The sequence below is a fragment of the Lepidochelys kempii genome, chromosome 1 (genome assembly GCF_965140285.1).
Source record: "Lepidochelys kempii isolate rLepKem1 chromosome 1, rLepKem1.hap1, whole genome shotgun sequence".
Lineage (NCBI taxonomy): Eukaryota > Metazoa > Chordata > Testudines > Cheloniidae > Lepidochelys > Lepidochelys kempii.
Window position 1 is genome coordinate 133,572,538 of NC_136380.1, and position 25,708 is coordinate 133,598,245.

Here is a 25,708-nt window from a genome sequence, read left to right on the forward strand (position 1 = left end):
TGACCAATGATTTGGAAGTCGGAGCAATGAAGATTGTGGGTTTTGGGTTTTGTTTGTTTTGGGGTTTTTTTAAGCTATTTAATGTATTTTAAGTGAATTGTCAGTAAAAGATTCCATGGAAAATAATTAAACAGAAATTTGACAAACAAGAGGGTAAACATGTGGCACATAGTAAAAGAACAATTTCAAGTACAAGGGGCAGCGTGGAAGAGAGAGGGGAGAAAGATGAGTAGGAGAAGAATACAAAAATGAGAGGTTAGGCATGGGCAAGCAAAATGGGGGAATAAGAGATCAGAACATAGCTGGAGGGAGGTATTGAACTTTGGAGGTAAGGATAGGAAGCTTGAACATGATGCGGAAGATAAAGGGAGTCAGTTAAAGGGTTCAACTCTTATACCAATAAAATAAAAACCAGCAGGATCTTATTAAAGGGGAACAAGGCAAAACAGAAAGAATCATAGTAAGCAGTTAGTTATAGCTATAACATTCTATTCAATTTCATATATATTCACACATTCATTCATACACACACAGGTTCTGCAAGGTTGTTATCATAGTTACCAGCCTTAGAGTCGCTCATGCTGAGCCACTGGCCAGGTGGCCTGGACATGAGGAGGGAGCAGGGCCTTGTCAGATGCACATCTAATGCTCCTGGAAGTTGGTTTGCAGAATCAGACCTCAAAGTTCTCACTTTCTAGAGTCCATTTTTATAGGAATTTCTTCCTATGCCAGTCCATGGGAATTGCTTCATCATGCTGTTGCTGAATCAATCAGCAGATGGCACATTCCTGACGGCTCCGTGCTGCCAGATGTTACCTTGTTCTTTAGTTCTCCCATTCTTGAGGCTGTTGGGTGGATTCCAGTCTGCCCTCCGGGGGTCCTCTGGTTATTTCCACTTGACGCCTTCTTCAGCCGATGGACACTGGATTCTTAGGCTGGCACCTCCCTGATCATTCAGTTATTATCCACACCAAGCATCCATCCACATACATCCTCTATCTCTATTTTAATCACAATTGTTAACAAAGCAAGATGAATACAACAAAAGGGCGGGGAGTCTCTGGGTGCTGTTTCTGTTGTTACAGAGTATTGCTTTGAGTCTCTCTGTGTGAATAGTTGTTGTTACAAAGAATTGCTTTGAGAACAGACTCTGTCTTAGAATGTACTAACACAATTAGCAGCTTGCAAGTTTCACATAGAGAGGGAGAGAAACAGTACCAAAAACCAAGAGACCTCTTAATTAGTAATACCCTGGAATTTAAACTATGGGGAATCAAACTCATTTGTGATTTTAATACAGAACTTCTTTAATATGATCCAACATAATGAGAGTGTGAAATGGTGGGAGAAAAAGATGTTTTTTGCAACTGCATTTTTTGATAGACTTGGTAAGGGGTAAGGTGAGAAGCATGTCAGAGGATAGCAAGAGATTATGAAATTTGTGGTTTGTGCCATTTTCAAACTACTGTGGTTAGTAACTTTTCATCTTTATGAATTATGTAACGAGGCCTTGGGGCACTGCTGTGAAATAAACAGAAATATTGCTCATAACATATGGACACATGAGTTCATAGTTACTTAACTTTTCTTCATTAACAATGATTTATTACTGCTATGACAAAATCATAATCCTTTTTAGAAAAGCAACCTGGGTATGAAATAGCTAGTCATCCATTTTAATTAATAGAGCTTTGTAAATCACAACATATGTGTAGAAAAGGGTGATCGAGCTTTCACTGCCTCAACTGATTCTTGCAGGATTACAAACTGTCTCTCTCTCTCTCCCCCAGCTGATACCCTAGAGTGGGAGGATGCAGTCACATGACTAACTGCTTCCTCCCCATGACATCATTGCTTTTGCAGCCATACCAGTAAGGAAAGGATGCTATCAAAATCTGTGGGACTGGGCTAAATGTTGCTTTGCAGGTAAGAGACAATTCTCCAAAAGCTAATTTGCCAGTCTCTTTCTGTGTTGTCATCCTAGAGCTCAACCTCTATTAGGCAGATCTTACACTAGAAAATGGAGCAGAGCAGTTTCTGTGCAAGCAGAGGATTTGCAGGTACAGGGTCTGCTTCCTTGCACTTTACAGCTCTTCCGGCTGACATCTCTAGCAGCAATGCTGGCAGATGGAGCTTTAAAGCTGAAGAAGGCCCACTGTCCTGAAATGGGCCCTGTATCCTAATATGGGCCCTTCTTGTAAGTGCCAAATTATGTATTTACATTAGCAGCCATCAGCCTGGATCAATACAGAGAGGCATAGCAATATTGTCTTGGTTATGTTCCCTGTTTTCCGCCCACGCACAAAGCAAATTAGTATAGAGATGAAATGTCTCTAGTCTTTTAAAAGAAACGAAAATTGGACTAGCTGTTAGCAGATCTTAATGGAGAGGATTTTTATTTGTTTGCTGACAGTATTTTTAAGGACCTAGTATAGTAGTTTCTTGCATAATTAATTTGCATGATGTCAGATGGTTTTTGTTTGCAAGGATTTTGTCATCCGATAGAGCAAAACTTTAAATTCCACAATGTTTTTCCCTTCTGTTGTAATTGCACACAATGAAAATACGTGAAGAAAAATCATTCAGGGTGGGGGGGAATGCTACTCTGTTATTTTCTAGTTGATTTTAAAAATGTATTTTGTTGGTAGCAAACTAAAAATAATGGCAAATGCTGGGAATTTTAGGAGACAAGACATCAAAATCGCTTACAAGCATGACTGTGAAAGAAGAGAATTTATTCTGCTTTCACTCGTTTGTAAGAACCTTGAGAATAATTGTCTGTCTTTGCCAGAGAATGGATGATGAATCAGCAGCAGCAGCAGGGAGATGGTCAAATTAATTATTAGTCAGATTATGCAGGAAGTTTTCTGATGCTTGAATTCCCTTTCTTCATACATATTTTTCCCACTACTGAAAATGAAAGAAAAGACATGCCATGAAAAATGTGTTTGTGTGTGTGCATTTACATCTGTCCGTCCCAGTGAGCGAAATCTGATTGTGTCATGTTTTTAAATGTATGGTACATCCTAGTGAAGGAAGAACTAATATACCACTAGCGCTAATGGTTAAAATACCAGAAAGCATTAAAAGCTATGTGGTCAGATGTGTCTTAAAGAGACTTCAGCTCTATAAGCCTTTTTTAAAAAAACATTTCAGACAAAATCAAATCTGGTAGAGAAAAAGCATCTCCAGAGATCTTTCATTTTTCCGCACGTAGGCACTAAAAGCAATGCAAACACATTTCCAATTGCCATATTAACGAGATTGCACTAAGGGCTGCATTCTGTTGCTTCCAATACTGGGTTTATCTGTCCAAACTCCTTGAAATCTCAGCAAGAGAGTTGTATGAATTTTCTCTCGCACTTAAACTGTGCTAATATGTTCCTGTTTAATATAGACCATAGTGCTTGGCTCCCACTAGCGTGGAGTTTTGCCTGTGTGAAAAATGCACAAGGACTTCATCCCTGATCTTTTAAAGGTGAACTTTAATTTATTTTTCCAGTGGTAACACTGGAATTCATTAACAAAATCTGGTGGAAACAAAAGCTGTCAAGGCTGATCTGAGTCAGGCATTTTCCATCCAGCAAAATGACAAGATACCAGGCTAAGTACATTTTATTCCAATGACCCATGCAGATGTTTTGTGTGCATAACAGAAGCAGAATATTGCCATTAAATTCCACTTTCCATTCACTTAGATTCTCCTTGTGCTGTATTGTTTGGCTATTGTGAAGGGCACCCACGAGTGTAGTGTTGTTCAGAGAAATGAATCATGCCATAGGTTCAGATACCAATTAATTTTTATGTTAAAAATTTTGAGAAAAAAGATTTTCAAATTTGGTGGGTTTTTTTGTTTGTTTAAAATAAAAAAGGATGATTTTCAAATTTGGTGTTTCGGGACAGGGGCGCTGGAACAATTTTTATAGTGGGGGTGCTGAAAGCCATTGAACCAAACTGTAAACCCTGTATATGATGGAAACCACTTCAAGTCAGGGAATGCGGCAGCACCCCCAACCCTCCTAGTTCCAGCACCTATGTTTCTGGACTGCAGACTGGGAAATTCACCCACAGTATTCTTGTCAGCAAGTTAAAGAAGTATGGGCTGGATGAATGCACTATGAATTGTGGGTAGAAAGTTGGCTAGATTGTCGGGCTCAACAGGTAGTGATCAATGGCTCCATGTCTAGTTGGCAGCCGGTGTCAAGTGGAGTGCCCCAGGGGTCGGTCCTGGGGCGGGTTTTGTTCAATATCTTCATAAATGATCTGGAGGATGGTGTGGATTGCACTCTCAGCAAATTTGCGGATGATACTAAACTGGAAGGAGTGGTAGATACGCTGGAGGGCAGGGATAGGATACAGAGGGACCTAGACAAATTGGAGGATTGGGCCAAAAGAAATCTGATGAGGTTCAATAAGGATAAGTGCAGGGTCCTGCACTTAGGACGGAAGAACCCAATGCACCGCTACAGAATAGGGGCTGAATGGCTATGCAGCAGTTCTGCGGAAAAGGACCTAGGGGTGACAGTGGACGAGAAGCTGGATATGAGTCAGCAGTGTGCCCTTGTTGCCAAGAAGGCCAATGGCATTTTGGGATGTATAAGTAGGGGCATAGCGAGCAGATCGAGGGACGTGATCGTCCCCCTCTATTCGACATTGGTGAGGCCTCATCTGGAGTACTGTGTCCCGTTTTGGGCCCCACACTACAAGAAGGATGTGGATAAATTGGAGAGAGTCCAGCGAAGGGCAACAAAAATGATTAGGGGTCTGGAACACATGACTTATGAGGAGAAGCTGAGGGAACTGGGATTGTTTAGTCTGCAGAAGAGAAGAATGAGGGGGGATCTGATAGCTGCTTTCAACTACCTGAGAGGTGGTTCCAGAGAGGATGGTTCTAGACTATTCTCAGTGGTAGAAGAGGACAGGACAAGGAGTAATGGTCTCAAGTTGCAGTGGGGGAGGTTTAGGTTGGATATTAGGAAAAACTTTTTCACTAGGAGGGTGGTGAAACACTGGAATGCGTTACCTAGGGAGTTGGTAGAATCTCCTTCCTTGGAAGTTTTTAAGGTCAGGCTTGACAAAGCCCTGGCTGGGATGATTTAATTGGGGATTGGTCCTGCTTTGAGCAGGGGGTTGTACTAGATGACCTCCTGAGGTCCCTTCCAACCCTGATATTCTATGATTCTATGAAATGACTCGCGGCGAATGCAAAACTTCCAGATCTTGGCAAAAAATCCATAGAATGATGCTCAGCTCTTATATAGCAGTTCTCACCTCTTAACCTCAAAGTGCTCCACAAAGGAAAGTGCCCTCTGCTTGCAGATAAGGAACAGGTGCAAGAAGAGAAACCTGGAGTGTAAGCTCCCAGAGGCTGTGTGTGGCCAATGACTCGTATGTTTACAGCCCTGATCTGGTGCTCAGTGTTGTCATCCCTAAGCATTCAAAAATCATGAGTCTGAACCCAAAAAGGAGGTGAAGTGACTTGCCTGAGGTCATACAGCAGGTCAGTGAGAGATGCAGCAATAGAAGCCAGGCCCCTGACTCCCACTCTGGTGCCATGCCGCTGGCCCATGTTGTCTCCTCATGACTGAGTAGAAAGGATTTGCTGCACACTCTGTTCATTCCCTGTCTCTGTTTCTGTTCGAATCAGAAGAGCTGAAAGAACAGAACAGTCTAGCAGTGGCCTACCTAGTGCAGGGCTGTCAAACCTGAGGGCTGAAGAGCCCTGTCACTCAGAGCTCCTGGGCCGGGGGTAAAAAGTTCTCTAGCAGGAGGCTACCTGTGCCATCGGCCTGCAGTGACGGTAAATGTTGCATTTAAAGGAGGGCATTTTTAGAAAGCGAATGCATTTATGAAACCTCCTTTCCTCTGTCCATTGATAAGGTAACCTCTCGCCCGAACCTAATAGTGAATTTTTTCTCTTTCCCCAACACTTGGGGAATTTCCCCTACTCCTCCCTTGGCCGCTTCCCTACCACTGTCGTCCTCCCCTCACTTTGGGCATATTCCAAATGCGGGAGGGAGAAGCAGCAGCAGCAAGCATTTAAGGAGAGACCAGGCAGAGCCTGTGGGAGTGGGCCTGAGGGGGAGGCTGGAAAACAACCTCTTCTTGGGACCCCTGGCTTGGGAGCACTGTGGCAGTAGTGGCAGCTGCTCAAAGAGCCACTGCTGAACAGCAGGGGGCGGCAGCTCAGCTGCCTATGCCCAATCAGGCATGATCTTCCTCCTCGGTTCCGCCCACTCCAGCCCCACTCTCTCCAGCCACGTGAGCTGCAAAGCAAGCAGCTGCAAGCTGGGGACCCTAGAAGTGCGCAGGGCGAGCTGCCAACTGGAGAGAAGGTCCTTGGGGCCAGATGTAGCCAGGGGCCCAGATGTTTTACAGTCCTGACCTACCGTTGCTATCCCCAAGCGTGCAACAATCATGAATTTGTTTGAAAATCACAAGCTTTTAAAATAATAAATATTGTGGGGGTGCCTCTGGGTTTTCAAGCCTTCAGGGGCCACATACTGAAGCATTTCTCCACAGCCATGGTGGGGGGGAGGGGGTTGTGGTGGTGGTAAAAATTTACTTTTTAAAAAGTCACAGCGGTGCAATTGTTTTAGCATTAATATGAAGACGAGTATGTTGCCCAGAGACATGTCTCTTGACCAGTGTAGTCCCCCTCCTATTCACTGGCTCACTAGGAGGTTGTTCAAGATAGAGTAAAAGGCCTTGTGCCCTTTTTTACACAACTTTGGGAAACTGGGCCTGAGGCTCCCCCGTGTGCGCTGCGTTGTGTGTCAGTGTGTGTTTTCCTCAGACCAGGCCCACTCAGACAAACCACCAGGAACAAGGCTTTATTCTGTAAAGAAACACAGAACAGCATTCAAGTCCAGCAGCCTCCTCTCTGCTCATCTGCCTTGTGCTCCCAGTTTCAGTCTATCCTGAAACTTCCTGCTGGGAGGGCAGAGAGGACTTCCTGCCAGGAACCAGGAAGCTGTCCAACATGCCAACGTTTGTAGTCCACAACTTGTATTTCCCCCGGCTGCTGCTGCTGAAGCACGCTGGACCTTGGGCTACACCAGAACACGTCTCTGCTAAATTTGAAATACTTCCTTTGTGACTGTATCCATTAGTCCCCTCTCTTTGATAAAAATATTTGCTGCCTAAGTTCAGTTGTACTCTTTATTTTGAAGGGCTTAAGTATGATGATAATTCTTAAAATCCTTGTTTGCTTTCAAATGAGCCTGGCTATTGTGTAGGGCACCCACAAGTGTAGTGCTGTTCAGTGAAATGAATCATGCCATAGGTTCAGATACCAATTTTTTTTTGTTTGTTTAAAATAAAAAAGGATGATTTTCAAATTTGATATTTCTGGACAGGGGCTCTGGAACAATTTTTTTAGGGGGGGTGTTGAGAGCCACTGAACCAAACTGTAAACCCTGTGAATAATGGAAACCACTTCAAGTCAGGGGATGTGGCAGCACCCCCAGCCCTCCTAGTTCCAGTACCTATGTTTCTGGACTGCAGGAGTCCTGGGGTCATTCTACCTCTCATCAGTAGTAATATCCTTGGGCTTCAGCACACTAGTCTGTTGATGGATGACACCAAAATCTGTTTCCATAAAGAGGGTCAACCGGAACTCTTTCCTCTTCAAGCCCCATTTTGATTACTGTATACTGCATGGATTCCAGGCAATTGTCTTGCAGGTGACTCGTGAGAATGTGGACTGCAACCCACTGCTCATTTGGATAAAAGCTTCATGGAAGCAGTGAGCTCCGTCCAAAGAGAGAAGCAGTGGCCTGAGTAGGGCAGAGGTCATCATACATAGCTCAAAAACAATGCTTAGAACTGATTCAATAATGACATTGAATGTACTCTTTGGCTACAGATTGGTGGGTGTTGACACGGGAAATCTATCATAAGAATAAAGAAATACTCATGTGCAATAGACAGAGTACACTCAGAAAGATCCTATAGGGAAGGGAGGAATCAATTTAATTAAAGGTTCCTTGCTAACAATGTTGGAAACAGAGTTTCTCTGCTCATGGTACAGAGATTTGCAGAGGGAGTTTCTCCACTGTGCTCAGCCCATGTGTCTGAATCCTGATGTTGAGGATCCCATGCAAACTGAGGTAGTTTTGCAGAGAGAGCCAACTGGAGTATTAAATAAAAAGCAATATAAATCAATGAGCTCAAAAGCAGACCTTTTCAAACTGATGGTTTCTTCCAAACAGTAATGAATAAAGATCAATTTTAATGAAGAAAGCAAGACTAGAAAATAATATAAGTGAATCGTGTAAGAGTTAATGGTGTGTCAGAAATCCTGGCTTCTGAAAGCTGACTTTTGAGTGTTCATTTCTCGACCACAACATTGCATCATCTCCAGATTTTGTTTAATTAAATTTCCCTGTTTCCTTTAAAAGACAAAAGGGAGGAAGTTAATGCTAAACTACAGAGCTCTCTTCCCTGAATTGAACAAAAGTTAACTGAGAGATCTTCTTTATTAAGAAGCTTGAATAACACAACCTGAAAAACCCAAATAGAATAATTCTAAAATCTGGGTATGAAATTGCTGACTTTGCACATTAAGTTGAGATCTACAGAACCAGTTTTCTTCAGACTTGGGCTGATATTTAAGTCTCACTGGGAACAACAAAACAAACTGAGTTTGGCATTTTTAGCTTGAGCTGATTTTGAGTTATGTGAGTGCAAAAATTCCACGTGGAACATATGGGGAAAGTGGTTTGTTTTTTTGTTTTTTTTTTCTTCTGACATAATTCAACAGCTGAACCAATTTTGCTCAAACTTTCCAAGAAAACTCAAGCTGTGACCAAACACAGCATTTCAGACCAAAAGGAATTTGTTTGAAAAAAGACAACCTACAGTTAAACTGAAAGGGGGGGAGGTGCAGGGAGAAAGCTTAGGATAAAAGCTAGAAGTCAACCTTAAATATAGTGGGTGCTACCATCGCAGGTGAGGCTGTGTTTTAGCATTAGCAGGGCAAGCCTTATGATTTAAAGGGCGCCTAGCAAGAGGAGTACTATATAGCTAGAAGACAGGAAATCGGGCCATAAATTCTTGCTGCTTCCATTCCCATTGGCAAAGGGGAGTGAAGGCCTGGCAGTGAGAGACCGCCTCCGCATCCATTCATGCTGCCAAAGATGCAGATTGTTTTGGCGGGTGAGTTTCAGAGTGTCCATGGATTCCGAGGTGCCAGGTGGATACTTGCTTCGCTCGTTCTTAAGACCAGCTCTATTACCCTCACTATGCTTTTGTCCGTATGTGGAATACCTGAGTGCTAATGGCTGGAGATCATGATTTAATTTGGAGCAGTTCTTTCCCTTTGTGCCTTAAGTTCCCAGTGATTATCCCATGTGTTTTTCCTTTCTTCCAGAATCTCTCCCATGTGATGCTATGCTCTATGTTTTTTCATTACTGCTTCAGCTTCACATTTTTTTCCATGGAGATTATTCTGGCTAAAACTATACATCAAGGATATACTGCATTTAGCTGACCCACAGCATCATAGCAGGAGACTCCTTTCCATGTGGTAACCGGCCCATATACAAACGTAACACCATATTTTAAAGTAATGTTTCAAACTGCTTCATCCCTCTGTAGAGATGCTGCTGTTTTAAGTGACTGCTGTAGAATATAGCAGTATGTTTTCTCGTTAGGAAAGAGGTCTATCTGATAGTCCCAGACACATAATAATAAAAATACTGTTAGTTTTAATCTCCTATTTTTAACCTGGGTTGTTCCAATCTAACTGGACTCTACTTTCTTATGCTATATCATGCTTCCAAACAGGCTTGTACTGTTTTCTTGGGGGGGGGGGGGGCGCACTTTTCTAATTAAATGACCTTTTAAATTTTTTAAGTTTATACAGAAGGTCAATAGATCAATCAATATGCTCATTTATGACTTTGAAAAGCAACAGCTTTAAATTGCCTGTGAGTATTTTTAAACATGATTAAAATGCAGTTTAACATGCCAGTGGTTCAATCATGCCTTTGCTAAACATATCCTGTAAATCATCACTCACTACCTTTTCTTTAATATTTAGAAGAATGTTCCATCACCTTTTAATTACCTTCAGGTGCACTGACAATGATGCAGCATCATGTAGCTGTTATAATGTCATTTTCCTGTCTGTATATTTGTTGTTGATATGGAAAGATTTTTTTAAAAGGGGAAAGAGAGATTTCTTGTGTCAGGGTTGTGGGCCAATTCATCATCATGATACCTTGAAGGTTAGAGTAGAGTAAGTATCTTTACCTGCAAGTATGAAAGGTGTTCATAAAATATTAGAAATTAAATATAGAAATGACTTTTTCTTTGTCAAGTATATGTCAGCGTGTACTCCAACGTAGGTGCATATGCGCCACATGCATGCAAGGTCTGTTTTTTTGACTAGCTGTGTCTGTCAGGGCTGCACATACACCCTCTGCCTCCTTGTGCACCAGTGTGAGGTTATAAAGGACAGAGTCACCACAATCCCTCCGCCTTCCCCCATGGCAACAAGACAGAACTTGGAAAGTGTTCAACCTCCTACTACTCTTAGAGTCTTTAAAATATTTTTTTCACCAATTTTGTGAAGAAATCTTCCTTCACTCTTCCTTAGGGCATTATCAGCAACTCCGCTGTATAGGGGTCCAGCCACTTTGAGCCCCATGGTGGACTCCAAACCCTGCCTGTCCTATTGTCAACTGATCCCTGTCAAAGATGGGCACAGTGGCTTTTCTGCCCAGTCAGATATGCTTTGTGTGTAAGTTCTTTTGTTCCAGGACCCACAAATCTGGGGAGGCTTGGCTCAAGCTACGCCTGCAGGTGCAGTCCATTTGGATTTCTTCAGACCCAGAGGTGACCATCGCTTCCCGATCAAGGCAAGATAAAACAGCATCAGCCAGTGCTCCTTTGAGTACACATTATTCTCTAGGATTGGACACTGGAAACAAGGCAGAGAGCACTGGCAGAACCAGTGCTGGTGACTTGAACACCAGTCACCTCAACATCAATGAAATCTTCAGCACTGGAAACCTCAGTATGGACGAACCTGGCACCGACATCCCAGAGAGTAAAGCCAGCATCTGTGCTCAGACGTAAAGTTGACGTTCTTTCACAGAGCTGGGCAGAGCCCAGTATAGCATCAAATGTGAAGGAAAATCCCCGAAGGAGGACCCACAAGATCACTTCTCAAAGTACAGAGCCTCTGAGTTCTTGATCAGAGCAGGAATGCCACAGAGAACAAAAGACCAGGCACCGACCTCAGTATCTGTGATGGAACCCAGCAAGACTCTGAGATACACCTGGAGAACACTGGATCATGTCCAGAAATGTTTCCTATGCCAAAGAGACGAATGGTGCTGGAGATGGCCTTTGATATTTTATCGCCCTATGGCACCACTGTTTTGTAGAGAAGATATACCCTTCCTCACTGTCACCAGTGTACTCGCTCTCACGGGTGTCAAGCACAAATCTATCTTCTCTGCCCTCAAAGAAAGCACCAGGGAGCAGTTACTTACAGCTGCACCCCAAATGGGATGTGAGTGGCATTGGGTTGGCCAGCCACAACCAAGCCAGTGCCCATATGGCATGCCATCTTGGCCACATCTCATGAATCCAGGAGCAGATCCCCCCCTCTCACATTTCCAGAAAGAGGAGGAGATCCCATTCCCCAGTGGCATCATTAACCAGGCTGTTCGTGCCAAAATCAGATGTGGACCTCCAGGAGCAAGAAGCAACAGAAGAATTGCATCAACCTTGTCTCCACCCAAGGAGTGGTCCTCACTGCCAGATGAGGCAATGACACCATCCCTGACACTGGGATGGACAACTCGAAAGCTTTTCATGACTTCCTGTCCCATATTATGGAGACCCTGGATATTGAGACTACATTTATATGAGAGAAGCCTCACCAACTCTTTGACATTTTGAGTGCTACATGACATCGGCCAGAATTGCCCTCCCTATTAACAGTGTATCCTGGAACTGGGCAAAGGACCATGTAAAACCCTACTCTTCCTCCCACTTGTAAAGGAACAGAAAAGAGAGATCAGGCACCCCCAAAGGGGCACTTTACAACTATCCAAAACCCAAGTTCCCTGACTATTTTGGCAGCTGAGGAAAAATCAGTACCCACACAAGAGACATGTACAGACAGAAATCCCAAAACATTTGACCTTTTTGGATATAAGGCACATTTTGTCGTACTCACTGTAGCTTTGGGTAGGTGAACTACCAGGTTCTGTTTAACAAATAGAATTTCTTCACTTGGAGAGGATCACTCACTTCCTATTTTATATCCTACAAGGGAACAGGGGTAAGTTAAAGGAGATCATGAAGGAGGGTTAGTTGGTCATGAGAACATCTCTACGGGCAGCCATTGATGCATCTGATGTGTTCTCAAGGTTGATGGCTACAGCTGTCACTATGAAACTGGTCTCATGGCACCAGGTATCTGGCATGTGAAATACAGGATATTACAAAGGACCGCCCTTCAGGAGATGGAGCTCTTCAGACAGAAAACAAACAGCACTCTACTCCCTCAAGGACTCAAGAGCCACACTACAGTCCTCAGGGATTTACCCATTGGCCCTCTATAGGAAACCATAGAATTACCAGAGGACACTTTCCTACTCCTGAAGCCGACAGTCACAGTACCCACAAAGAAAGAAACCCAGGTACTCTAGGGAGTGCCAGTTTTCTGCCTCTTCGTCTAACCCAGCTCCCTCTGAAGCAGCAGATTTGACTGGAGCACTCAAGTCATACTGGAGTCAATCTGGAACCTGCACCCCCATTTGGGAATCACCTTGTTCCTTTCCACCAGGCCTGACTGGCCATTACAGCTAAGTGGTTCATGGCTTTTGATTTGGAGAATGCATATTTCCATAAAGCTATCCACCTGACCCACAGGAAGCACCTAAGGCTCATTGTGGGACCAAATCGTTCCCAATACCAGGTACAGCCATCCAGACTCTCCATGACACGGAAAGTCTTCATGAAGAAGTAGCAGCACAACTCAGGAAGAAAGACATTCCCATCTATCCTTACCTGGACAATTGGCTGATCAAGGGCAGATCCCTGCAGGAGATGGCAACAAGCCTAGAATATACCCTAATCCTGTTCTCTCAGAGCTCCTGGTGAACTATGAAAAATGGTCTCTAATGCTATCACAGACGATAGTTCATAGGAGCCTTGTTTGACTCCATGGTGGCAGGAGCATACCACCCCAAAGACTGGTTCCTGTTGATGCAGTCACTATTACTTGGACAAGAATCAAACCTGATTACGATGGCATGGACATGTCTGTGGCTGGTAGGTCATATGTTGGCGTGCTCATACATAACTCCACTTGCCAGACTTCCAAACACCAAATGAGCAAGAAGATTTTGGTTACACCTTACATCATTGCAGAACTGAAATGGTGGAAGGAACCCAAAAATGTGTGTGGAAGGTGTGCCATTCCCTGCTTTTTTTTCTATTCAATGTCTTTAATCACAGACGCATCTGAGCCCAGCAAGGGACCTGAAGACGTCTGGTCCATATCAGTGTCCTGGAATTCAGAGCCATCAGGCTAGTATGCCTGTTCTTCAAAACTCCATAGTGCAGATCCTGACAGACAACACATCTGCAATGCACTACGTAAACAAGCATGGAAATGTACATTCATCTCCCCTCTCTCTGGAAGCCATCAAGCTCTGGATATGGTGTCACCACACAGGATAGCAGAGATGCTCTTTCCCTCCCAGGAGCTGGCAACAACCTGGCAGACCTCCTGACCTGACAACTGGTAACTGCTTACAAGTGGTCCCTACAGAGATCCATCGTAGAACCAATATCCCATGGCTGTGGGTTCCCAGGACAGACTGTTTATCACTGAGGTTAATGCCAAGTGGCAGAATTATTGCTCTAAAGGAGGCATGAGCCCAGGCTTATTGCCCAACACCTTCGTTCTGCAGTGGAGCCCACACCTCTTTTATGCCTTGTCACTGTGATTCCCGATCCCCAGGGTGATTTCCAACATCAAAAGAAATTTTTTGTGTAGCTCCATCCTAGGTAAGACAATTTTGGCTGACAGACATGATGCAGATGTCTGTTCAGCAGCTGATCTAGTTCTCACACTGCACAGGCTTGATCTCACAGCACTATGGTCACATACTCCATAGAGAGCCGAAGTCTCTGCACCTGACATTCTGGGTGTTGGCTCATTAACTACCATGGATAGGAACTGCTATAGGCAAGTCCTAGAGATTCTGCTATAGAGCAGGAAGACATCCACCAGAGGGATTTATTTATCAAAATGGATGAGGTTCTAAATTTGGCTGGCCCAGCAGAGCCACGTATGCTTTGATACCATGGATCTTGCTGCATCTGTAGCACTCTGGCAAATCATTCTGCTCCATCAAGTTCGCAATGATCTTAGGATGCCATCCACCAGTACAGTCATGCTCCATCTTCACTCACTGGCAGTATCAAAGTTCCTCAAGAGTCTGTTATGTACATACCCACTGGTTAGAGAACCATGCTCCTGGGACCTCAGCATCATCCTCTTGAGACTCATAGGCCTCCATTCAAATCCCTTTCAGAATGCTCCTTACTTCATCTCAGGCTGAACACTGTCTTTCTACTGGATATCACTTCAGCAATAGATAGAGGATCTTAGGGATAATGGTAGCATGATAAATGGGAATGAGGATATGGAGGTAGACATCACCATATCTGAGGTAGAAGCGAAACTCAAACAGCTTAATGGGGCTAAATCGGGGGGCCCAGATAATCTTCATCCAAGAATATTAAAAGAATTGGCACAAGAAATTGCAAGCCCATTAGCAAGAATTTTTAATGAATCTGTAAATTCAGGGGTTGTACCATATGATTGGAGAATTGCTAACATAGTTCCTATTTTTAAGAAAGGGAAAAAAAGTGATCCAAGTAATTATAGGCCTGTTAGTTTGACATCTGTAGTATGCAAGGTCTTGGAAAAAATTTTGAAGGAGAAGGTAGTTAAGGACATTGAAGTCAATGGTAAATGGGACAAAATACAACATGGTTTTACAAAAGGTAGATCGTGCCAAACCAACCTGATTTCCTTCTTTGAGAGAGTAACAGATTTTTTAGATAAAGGAAACGCAGTGGATCTAATTTATTTAGATTTTAGTAAGGCGTTTGATACTGTGCCACATGGGGAATTATTAGTTAAATTGGATAAGATGGGCATCAATAGGAAAATTGAAAGGTGGATAGGGAATTGGTTAAAGGGGAGACTACAACGGGTCCTACTGAAAGGTGAACTGTCAAGTTGGAGGGAGGTTACCAGTGGAGTTCCTCAAGGATCAGTTTTGGGACCAATCTTATTTAATCTTTTTATTACTGACCTGGGCACAAAAAGTGGGAGTGTGCTAATAAAGTTTGCAGATGATACAAAGCTGGGAGGTATTGCTAATTTAGAGAAGGACAGGGATACCCTACAGGAGGATCTGGATGACCTTGTAAACTGGAGTAATAGGAATAGGATGAAATTTAATAGTGAGAAGTGTAAGGTCATGCATTTAGGGATTAATAACAAGAATTTTAGTTATAAGCTAGGGACGCATCAACTAGAAGTAACGGAGGAGGAAAAGGACCTTGGAGTATTGGTTGATCATAGGTTGACTATGAGCTGCCAATGTGATATGGCTGTGAAAAAAGCTAATGTCGTCTTGGGATGCATCAGGAGAGGTATTTCCAGTAGGGATAAGGAGGTTTTAGTACCGTTATATAAGGCACTGGTGAGACCTCACCTGGAATACTGTGTGCAGTTCTGGTCTCCCATGTTTAAGAAGGATGAATTCAAACTGGAACAGGTACAGAGAAGGGCTACTAGGATGATCCGAGGAATGGAAAACTTGTCTTATGAAAGGAGACTCAGGGAGCTTGGCTTGTTTAGCCTAACTAAAAGAAGGTTGAGGGGAGATATGATTGCTCTCTATAAATATATCAGAGGGATAAATACCAGAGAGGGAGAGGAATTATTTAAACTCAGTACCAATGTGGACACAAGAACAAATGGATATAAACTGGCCACTAGGAAATTTAGATTAGAAATTAGACGAAGGTTTCTAACCATCAGAGGAGTGAAGTTTTGGAATAGCCTTCCGAGGGAAGTAGTGGGGGCAAAAGATCTATCTTGCTTTAAGATTAAACTCGATAAGTTTATGGAGGAGATGGTATGATGGGATAACATGGTTTTGGTAATTAAATATTCATGGTAAATAGGCCCAATGGCCTGTGATGGGTTTTTAGATGGGGTAAGATCCAAGTTACCCGGGAAAGAATTTTCTGAAGTATCTGGCTGATGAATCTTGCCCATATGCTCAGGGTTTAGCTGATCGCCATATTTGGGGTCGGGAAGGAATTTTCCTCCAGGGCAGATTGGAAGGCCCTGGAGGTTTTTCGCCTTCCTCTGTAGCATGGGGCATGGGTCACTTGCTGGAGGATTCTCTGCTCCTTGAGGTCTTCAAACTACAATTTGAGGACTTCAATAGCACAGATATAGGTGTGAGGTCTTTTTTAGGAGTGGTGGGTGAAGTTCTGTGGCCTGCATTGTGCAGGAGGTCAGACTAGATGATCATAATGGTCCCTTCTGACCTAAATATCTATGAATCTATGAGCAAGGAGACTGAATGAGCTTTAAGCACTTAAGTGCTGACCCTCCCAACATGACCTTTCACGGAATGAAGTAGTGCTGAAACTTCACCCCAAGTTCATCCCCAGTGTGGTCTCAGAATTCTACCGAAATCAATCCATTATCCTATCTGTTTTTTTTTCCTGGAGCCCTACACTACACTGGGAGAAAAGAAGTTACATACACTGGATGTTTCCAGAATCTTATGTCAACAGACCCAAATAATTGAGGCTGTCTCCTCAATTATTTCTGGCTGTAGTGGCCATTCCAAGGGCCGAGCCATCTCACTTCAAAGAATATCTACTTCGATAATACAATGTACCATACCGTAGAGAAATCCCAGGGCAAACTCTGCATGATAGCCAACTAGTACAGTGCCACATTTGGCACAGGGCACAGATAGGGTTCTGGATGCTTTAGAAAAGAAGATCCATACAAATATAAACAGCAGGAGTTTACAATGCCACCTCATTCTTCACCAGCCAGGTCCCTTCTCCCCTCAGTCTCATTTCTTTCTTTTGTTAAAGCACAAAATTAACTGAAGATAATAATGACTCAAAATCTGCAAGGGGCACAAATTCCATACCAGATTATTATCTTTAAGACAAATAAGATAACAATTGAAGCAATAAAGCATAAAGGTGACTTTTCTGTAGTTGATAGCAATATTGTAGGTAGAGAAGTAATTGAGTTACTGTGATATGTTGAAAGTAACTTGAAACTTGTTGGAATTTCATTAATAAAACCACTGTCTGCTTCTCTCTGATTTGGCCAATTAAAACAGAAAACAGGATGAAGAGAATGTACCATGGAACTAACATGTCTAGTTGCAATAAGCTACAGCCAAGCATTTTCCTTTGATGGCTTTTCAACTAGTTGTTTCCAGTCAATATGCTTTTCAGTTTGCTTTGGGCTGCAAGACACTAGTCTGTCCTTGCTAGAGCAAATATACTTTGCATCAAATCAGTCACCATCCTACCTAGAACACCATTTCACTAATACGTCCCTTCTAGCTGTGTGTGGTTTCTACATTAGCACATATTGTAACAATGCTACAAAGCTGAGAGTTTGTCAGTATTTTCCACTCTAAACATAATTTTATCACCCATCTGTAAAACTTTGCTCCAGCCAAATGGCAATTTAGTATACAATTGGCTTTTTCTGGAGTACAGAAAGATGAATTCACACACTGAAGAGTGCAGAAAAGCATCTTAAAACTCAAAAATTCCATGTGGTTTTATAAAACAAAATTTTAACAAATGATGAGTACAATACACACAGAATTTGATGTGCTCATTTGCATATCAACACCCAGAATGCACTTTTTAACATTGCTGTGCAGGTGTCTTGAATTCTGTCAGCTTGTTTGCAGGCACTGACCTCTTCTTTGTCAGCTTTACATAATGGAGCCTTCTGACTTTTAAATTTTCTTTTAATTATTAAAAATAGTCTGGTTTATCAGAACATCCCCAGGGAAATGCTGCCAGTCAAATTCACAGTAGGCACTTATTGAGGTCAGAAGTTCATCGGAGCATGCAGATTTCCTTCATGGATTGTTTTTAGAGCTGAATGAAACAAATGATCTACATGAAATTCCGTAAGGTGACTTCACAAGTGGTTGAAAGACTGTACTGAAAGAGTAGTTATCAATGGTTCACTGTCAAACTGGGAGGATGTATCTAGTTGGGTCCCACGGGTTCAGTTCTGGGTCTGGTGCAATTAATATTTTCATTAATGACTTGGATAATGGAGTGAAGAAAATTTGCAAATGACACCAAGCTGTGAGGGTTTGCAAACACTTTAGAGGACAGGATTAGCGTTCAAAATGACCTTTACAAATAGGAGAATTGGTCTGAAATCAGCAAAATGAAATTCAAGAAAAATAAGTGCAAAGTACTTAGGAAGAAAAAACCAAATGCACAACTACAAAATGGAGAGAAAGTGGTGCGGTGGTACTGCTGAAAAGGAGCTGTTAGAGTGGGTCACAAATTGAATCCGAGTCAACAATGTGATACAGTTGTGAAACAGGCTAATATAATTCTGGGGTGTGTTAACAGGAGTGTCATACATAAGAGACAGGAGATAATTTTCCCGCTCCATTTGGCACTGGTGAGGCCTCCGCTGGAGTATTGTGTTCAATTCTGGGTGCCATGCTTTAGGAAAGGTGTGATGCTGAGAATGGGGTGACCACCACTCTTCTCTAAACATCTAAGAGCATTTTGTTGGAGTCTGATGGTCTCGCTCTGATGGAAGTGGAGCTAAGGGGGAGGGATAGCTCAGTGGTTTGAGCATTGGCCTGCTAAACCCAGGGTTGTGAGTTCAATCCTTGAGGGGTCCATTTAGGGATCTGGGGCAAAAATGGGGGATTGGTCCTGGACTAGATGACCTCCAGAGGTCCCTCCCAACCCTGATATTCTGTGATTCTATGCTGTAATAATTTATTACTACAGTATGTTGACGTGATTATTGAGATGTTCAGTGTATAAATATATTGGTTTAGTTTAATAAGAGCTGTAAGGAAAAACAAGCAGGGAGGGAAAAGAATAAGATAAGCCACCCCTAAGCTAACACTGAAGGGTTGTTAAGAGATAATGCCAGGATAAGAAAAGGCCTGAAGATCAGAAGGAGTATATCAATTTAAAAAGGAACACACACTCAAAAGGAGCAGTTGTTTGGAGGTACTATATGGACCCAGCTAGGGTATCTGAAGAAACTAGGCCTACCTCAGTCACCATCACAGGATGGTAGGGCTTTAGGTAAGATACGTGCATGTAGACTATTGTTTTAAAATCCTTTTTGTCTATGCTTTGTTCCTACTGTCAAAATAAACAATACTTTGGTTTAAGGAGGTGGTTGAGTCACTGTGTACACAGACTCCTGAGGGGAAAAGTCACAGGCACTAACTCCAGTCAGACCTGCTGGGCAAGCACAGTTGATACACATTGTAGCTCAGGGTGCAGCCTAAGAGGGAGAGAACTGTGGACTTCTGCCCTCAGATTAGGTAAGAGCACAAAGCCTGCCTCCTGAGGGGATGCATTCACAGAGACCGGGAAGAGACAGAGGTGCAGCTGGACCTGAAACCATGACACTCGCCAGCAATCAGGCAATGCGAATAAACATGCAGGTTAGATGGAGTGCTGATTGTCTATGAATAGATTATATGTGGTGAACTAGCTGAAACAGTGGGCAAAATGTTTTGTTTTTTTTTAATACTTACAGCTGTGTGTTCATTGTGAGAGTGTGATATCGACATACAGCACTGAGAACCTCTAGCAGCCAGGCACACACATTTACAGGTAACAGTAAATAATGGCGTGGAACTATTTGACCATGGCCAACAACGTGATCACAAAACAAAAACACGTTGAAATCTACAACTGGAGTCACATCCAGTTTATCATCCTTACAACTGTGGCAGGTCATGTACATCCAAAATTGTACTCTGCCGTCACCAAGTCACAAAACACATGGTCTTTGGTTATGAAGTGATCAGTGTTGGATGAGGAGTGGAAGGATGGTCCAGTGATTAGGGCACTAGCCTGGGACATTAGAGAACTGGATTCAGTTCCCAGCTCTGCCACAAGGTCCTGTGTGACCTTGGGCAAGTCACTTAGTCTTTGTGCCTCAGGTTGCCAGCTGTAAAATGGGGATAATAGAGTGGTATTACCTAATGGGTGTAGTGAGGCTAAATCCATTAAAAAATGTGAGATGCTCTAATACTATGATGATGGGGGCATATAAGTACCTGAGAGAGATTAAGATGATAAGAGTTAAGTATGTGCAGGAGAGTCTTTGACATCTGCTGGGTTATCTGCCATTATTCTCAGTGTCACTGTTTAACTGCTACTTTTACTAAAAAAGCCAGTCCAGCAGCAAATTATTCATGCATTGCACTGCTATGTTGGACACCTGGTCTGGGTTTCATGTCCTTCCTAAGCTTTGGACTCCCTAGGTTGATTCATTTTCAGATAAACATGCCATGGTGCTTGGAAGATTATTCAATTACTGCACTTAAAAGACCTTCTATAAATTTGTCATGGTGACCTGCTGCACTCCCTGGAAGATTATGCTTTTTTTTTTTTTTTTCAGTTGTCTGATCAGAGCAGATTGTCAATCTAGTATAAAAGTCCCTAACTGGCAGTGCTCAAAGGAACAGAAACTCAGAAAAGTGAGCTTTGGTACTTATGTCCTGTATGTTCCTAACACAAAAAATTAAAGGGATAGAAAAAGAGGGATTAAAATAATACAGTTTAAAATATAAGCAGGTGGACTGGGAGGAGCTGAGCACAGCACCAGGGACAGGTCTGCCACATTTCTGCCTGTTTTAATAAAAGGAATCAGTAAATTTCCTAAGAAATTCATGGAGGCCAGATTCTGTCTTTACCTGCACATGTGTAGCTCTCATTGACACACGTGGGATTTGTGTGTTGATGTCTGATGGCAGAATATGATCCAAGCTGTTTAGGATTTTATTAACCTTATCTATCTATAGCAAAAGGACGTTCTTTCTGCTAAGGAATTCTAAATGCTGCAGAACAGCTTTGGTCAGGTTACCTAAGGATCTTTAAAGTCCATATTTATCTCCAATTTTTCTTTGTAAATTGCAATTAGTGTCTACAGCAGTTTATTTAATTGGTACCGCCCCCACCACTTGTCAGACCTCATCAGGAGCAGGGGCAGTCTTTTTTGATCTATCACCTGAGTGGCCACATAGAAACCTGCACTTCTAACAGAGTTTGCATCTTATATGTACTTGGGGAGAGAGATGTGCAGTAGTGCTGTGTGAACCTTATGCTTGGCTTGTGTGGGTTACATGAATCAAATATGGTTTGAGGGCTTGGTAGTAATGAGTATGGCAAAACCCTGCCTTGGAAGGTAACTGAGACCATCAGCCCAGAACTGTGAAAGTTCTGTGGAGCTGGGCTGAAGAAACCACCCACCCTGCTTACAGTCCTCCAGGGCAGCCTCTACCCTGCAGCCTCCTCCCAAGCCCTGTACTTACCATTAAATGTTTTCTTGGGGCTGGGTGAGTCCTGTCACTTATATCCTGGAGTCAGGTGGCCCCTCTGTAATTCCTAGGGCTGCCAACTTTCTACTCACACAAAACCGAACACCCTTGCCCTACCACCTGTCCTACTCCTTCTCTGAGGTCCCACCCCCCGCTCACTCCATTCCCCCCCTCCCTTTGTTGCTCGCTCTCCCCACCCTCACTCACTCACTCATTTTCACCAGGATGGCTCAGGGGGTTGGGGTGTGGGAGAGGTTGAGGGCTCTGGCTGGTGGCACGGGCTCCGGGGTGGGGCCAGAAATGAGGAGTTCAGGGTGCAGGAGGGGGCTCTGGGATGAGGCAGTGGGTTGGGGTGCAGGAAGGAGTGAGGGCTCTGGCTGGGGGTGTGGGCTCTGGGGTGGGGCCAGGGATGAGGGTTTGGGGTGCAGGAAGGGGCTCTGGGCTGGAAGGTGGAGTCAAGAGGGTTGGAGTATGGGGGGGACCTCTGGGATGAGGCAGAGGGTTGGGGGCTACGGGTTCTGGGCTGGGCATGCGGGTTCAGAGGTGGGGCTAGAAATGAGGGGTTCAGGGTGTGGGAGGGGGCTCTGGGCTGGGGTAGGGGATTGGGCTGCAGGGGGGTGTAGACTCTGGGATGGGGCCGGAGATGAGCGGTTTGGGGTGTAGGAGAGTGCTCCAGGCTGCAACCAAGGGGTTCTGAGGTTGGGAGGGGGATCAGAGCTGGGGCAGAGGCTTGCGGTGCGGGAGGAGATCAGGGGTGCAGGCTCCTTGCGGCACTTACCTCAAGCAGCTCCCGGAAGCAGTGGCATGTTCCCCCTCCAGCTCCTATGCAGAAGCGCAGCCAGGCAGCTCTGTGCACTGCCTGTCCACAGGCACCGCCCCTGCAGCTCCCAATGGGAGCTGCAGAGCCGGCACTTGGGGCTTGAGCCACATGCGGAGCCCGTGGCTGCCTCTACACCTAGGAGCTGGAGAGGGGCATGCTGCTGCTTCCGGGAGCCATGCAGAGCCACGGCAGGTAGGGACCCTGTTTTCGCCCCACTGCACCACGGACCAGACTTTTAACGGCCTGTTCAGTGGTGCTGACCGGAGCCTCCAAGGTCCCTTTTCAACCAGGTGTTCCAGTTGAAAACCAGACACCTGGCAATCCTAGTAAATCCCCTAGATCTTCAGTGATTATCATGTTATGAAGATTTGTATGATGTGCTTTGAGTGTCATTTTGTTTTGCCATTATGGATAGATAGAGCTGGGATTCTAGGTAAGCACCACCACTTATTTTCCAGTGTGGCCCCTTTGACTATAAAGTGTCCTGCAAGCAGCTAGTTTGTAAGGCTATGCTTGCTTTTTCAGACATGGTCTGATGTGCACCATTTCAATTGAATTCTGAAACCATCCTGGTTTAGTGGATTAGGAATTCTATGCAAACATTTTGCTCAGGGTGAATGTATTTTTTCTGTTGATGCAAGCTTTAGAAACCATTACTTTTCATACATACTAAGCTCCTTTAAACAAGAACTGTTGTCTTAGGCTCCCACCATTCTTGCATTGTGTGTGTAGTGGCAGCTTGAGGGTTTTCTGAATAATTTTGTTCTGAAACATCTGGAAATGTTGCATGAATTTTCTAAATTTGTGTTTTTAACTCCTACAGGTACTAATATGGTTAATGCAGGAGACATGAATGGTTCTGGTAATCTGATGGATTTCCTGGATGAGCCTTTCCCTGATGTTGGGACATATGAGGACTTCCACACCATTGATTGGCTGAGAGAGAAATCACGTGACACCGACAGACATAGGAAGGTAAATCAAATCAAGTCGTCAACTATGATCTTTACTTTTAAAAGGTCAGACTTTGGGGAATTATTTAAAAATGTCAGCTGGTCTGAGGAGCTCAAGGGCTTAAATATGGAGGAGGGCTGGAATTTTTTTCAAATCAACTATACAAAAACTATCGGAAATTTGCATCCCAAGTAAGGGGGAGAAACTTGGAGAGAGGTTGTAGACCCACCTGGATAAATAATCCCCTCAAAAAGGTTATTAGGAGTAAGCAGACAGCCTATAAGGAATTGGAAAAGGTGTTAACAAAGAAAACTACACTACGGAGGTTCAAAAATGCCAGAATAAAGAGAGAATTGCTAAAAGTCAAGCTAAATGAGTTCTTTCCAAGGAAATTAAAATAAATAATGAGGTTTTTAAGTTATATAACTAGAAGTAGACTAAGGAAGGTTGAGGTTGGGCCACTATGCAGTGTGGATGGGAAGGAGTTGAAAGATAATTAAGGTATGGCCCCAAAACTAAATGAATACTTTGTCTCGGTTTCAATAATGATGATAATATGGAGCGTGGGTATGAATGCAGTATGGCTGATGGAAATGAGTGTCTAGAAATAGAAACGGCCACATCTGAGGTGGAAGAAAAACAGAAAGAGCTTAATGTGCTCAAATCCAGGCATACCAGACAATTCCCACCTCAGAATACTGAAAGAACCAGCACATGAGATTGCTAGCCCAGTTGCAAGGATTTGTAATAAATCTATCTTTTCAGTGATCTGGGCAATTACAGACCTGTTAGTCTGACCTCAGTAGTATACAAGGTTTCAGAACAAATTATGAAGGAAAGAATAATTAAAGTCATAGAAGTAAAGGGGATGCAGTGTAACAGGGTTTTACCAAGGGTAGATCACGCCAGACTAACCTGATTTCCTCCTTTGACAGAATAACTGACTTTTTAGCTATGGGAAATGCAGTAGATCTAATATACCGGTACTTGGACTTCAGTAAAGCATTTGGCACTGGGTCACATGGGAAATTATTTCTGAAATTAAGGATCGATACAAGCATTGTAAGGTGGATAAGAATTGGCTAAAGGAGAGCAGGCAATGGGTTGTGCTAAAAGATGAATTCTCGGACTGAAAGGAGGTTACTAGTAGAGTTCCTGGAGGATCAGCCTTGGTCCAATCTTATTCAATATTTTTATTAATGACCTTGGCACAAGAAGTAGGAGTGTGCTAATGAAATTAGCTGATGATACAAAGTTGGGAGGCATTGCCAATACTGAAGAGGATCAGAATATTACATAGAAAGATCTGTATGACCTTGAAGACTGGAGTGATAGAAATGGGATGAAATTCAATAGTACAAAGTGCACTTAGGGTCTAATAATAAGAATGTCTGCTTCAAGTTGATGGCTCATCAGTTGGAAGCAACAGAGGAGGAGAGAGACTTGGGTATGTGGGTCGATCTCGGGATGACTATGACCTACCAATGTGATGAGGCTGTAAAAAAGGCAAATGCGATCCTAGGATGTATCAGGCAATGCATTTCCAGTAGAGATCGAGAGGTATGAATGCCATTATACAAGGCACTGCTAAAACGTCACTTGGAATACTGTATACAATTCTGGTCACCCATGTTAAAGAAAGATTAATTTAAACTGAAAGACGTGCAGAGAAGAGCTACTAGGATGATCAGGGAAATGGAGGGCCTATCTCATGAGAGGAGACTGGAAGAGCTTGGATTGTTTAGTAAAACGAAGGCTAGTAGGGGAAGAGCTATTTAAGCTAAAGGACAATGTTGGTACAAGTACAAATGGATATAAACTGTCCGGGAACAAATTCAGGCTGGAAATTAGAAGGTTTCTAATCATTGGTGGGGTGAGGCTTTGGAACAGCCTCCCAGTAGGAGTTGTGGGGGGCAAACAACTGAACTAGTCTTAAGAGAGAGATGGACAAATTTATGAGTGATGGAAGGGGGGTAGGGCTCAATAGCCCTGAGGCTCACTTCTACTCATGCATCAGGGTTTCAGCAAGCCATTGGCAAGGGTCAGGAAGAGATTCCGCCCTCCCAAAATGTATTTTGGAAGCATTTTTTTTAATCTCCATTCTCTGAAGCATCAGGAGGTGGCCTGGCTGGGGATGGGCCAGGGCTCTGAGATGGTACCAAAAATGCTCTCTCTCATGTACTTAGCTGGCTGGTTCTTGCTCACATGCTGCATGTCTAATTGATTGCCATATGTGATATTAGAAAGGAGTTTCCCTGCAGGCTAGATTGGCAGTGCCTAT

General features: G+C 43.4%; 1 protein-coding gene across 1 annotated transcript in view; it reads left to right on the forward strand.

The window, feature by feature from the left end:
* Nucleotides 1-1,844: 1,844 nt before the first annotated feature.
* CLCN4 (chloride voltage-gated channel 4) overlaps nucleotides 1,845-25,708 on the forward strand; it is a 56,712-nt gene continuing 32,848 nt past the window's right edge. The window contains exons 1-2 of the mRNA XM_073354691.2: nucleotides 1,845-1,926; nucleotides 23,297-23,448. Coding sequence (XP_073210792.1) covers nucleotides 23,305-23,448 — 144 coding nt within the window. The 5' untranslated portion in view covers nucleotides 1,845-1,926; nucleotides 23,297-23,304. The remainder of the gene's footprint in view (nucleotides 1,927-23,296; nucleotides 23,449-25,708) is intronic.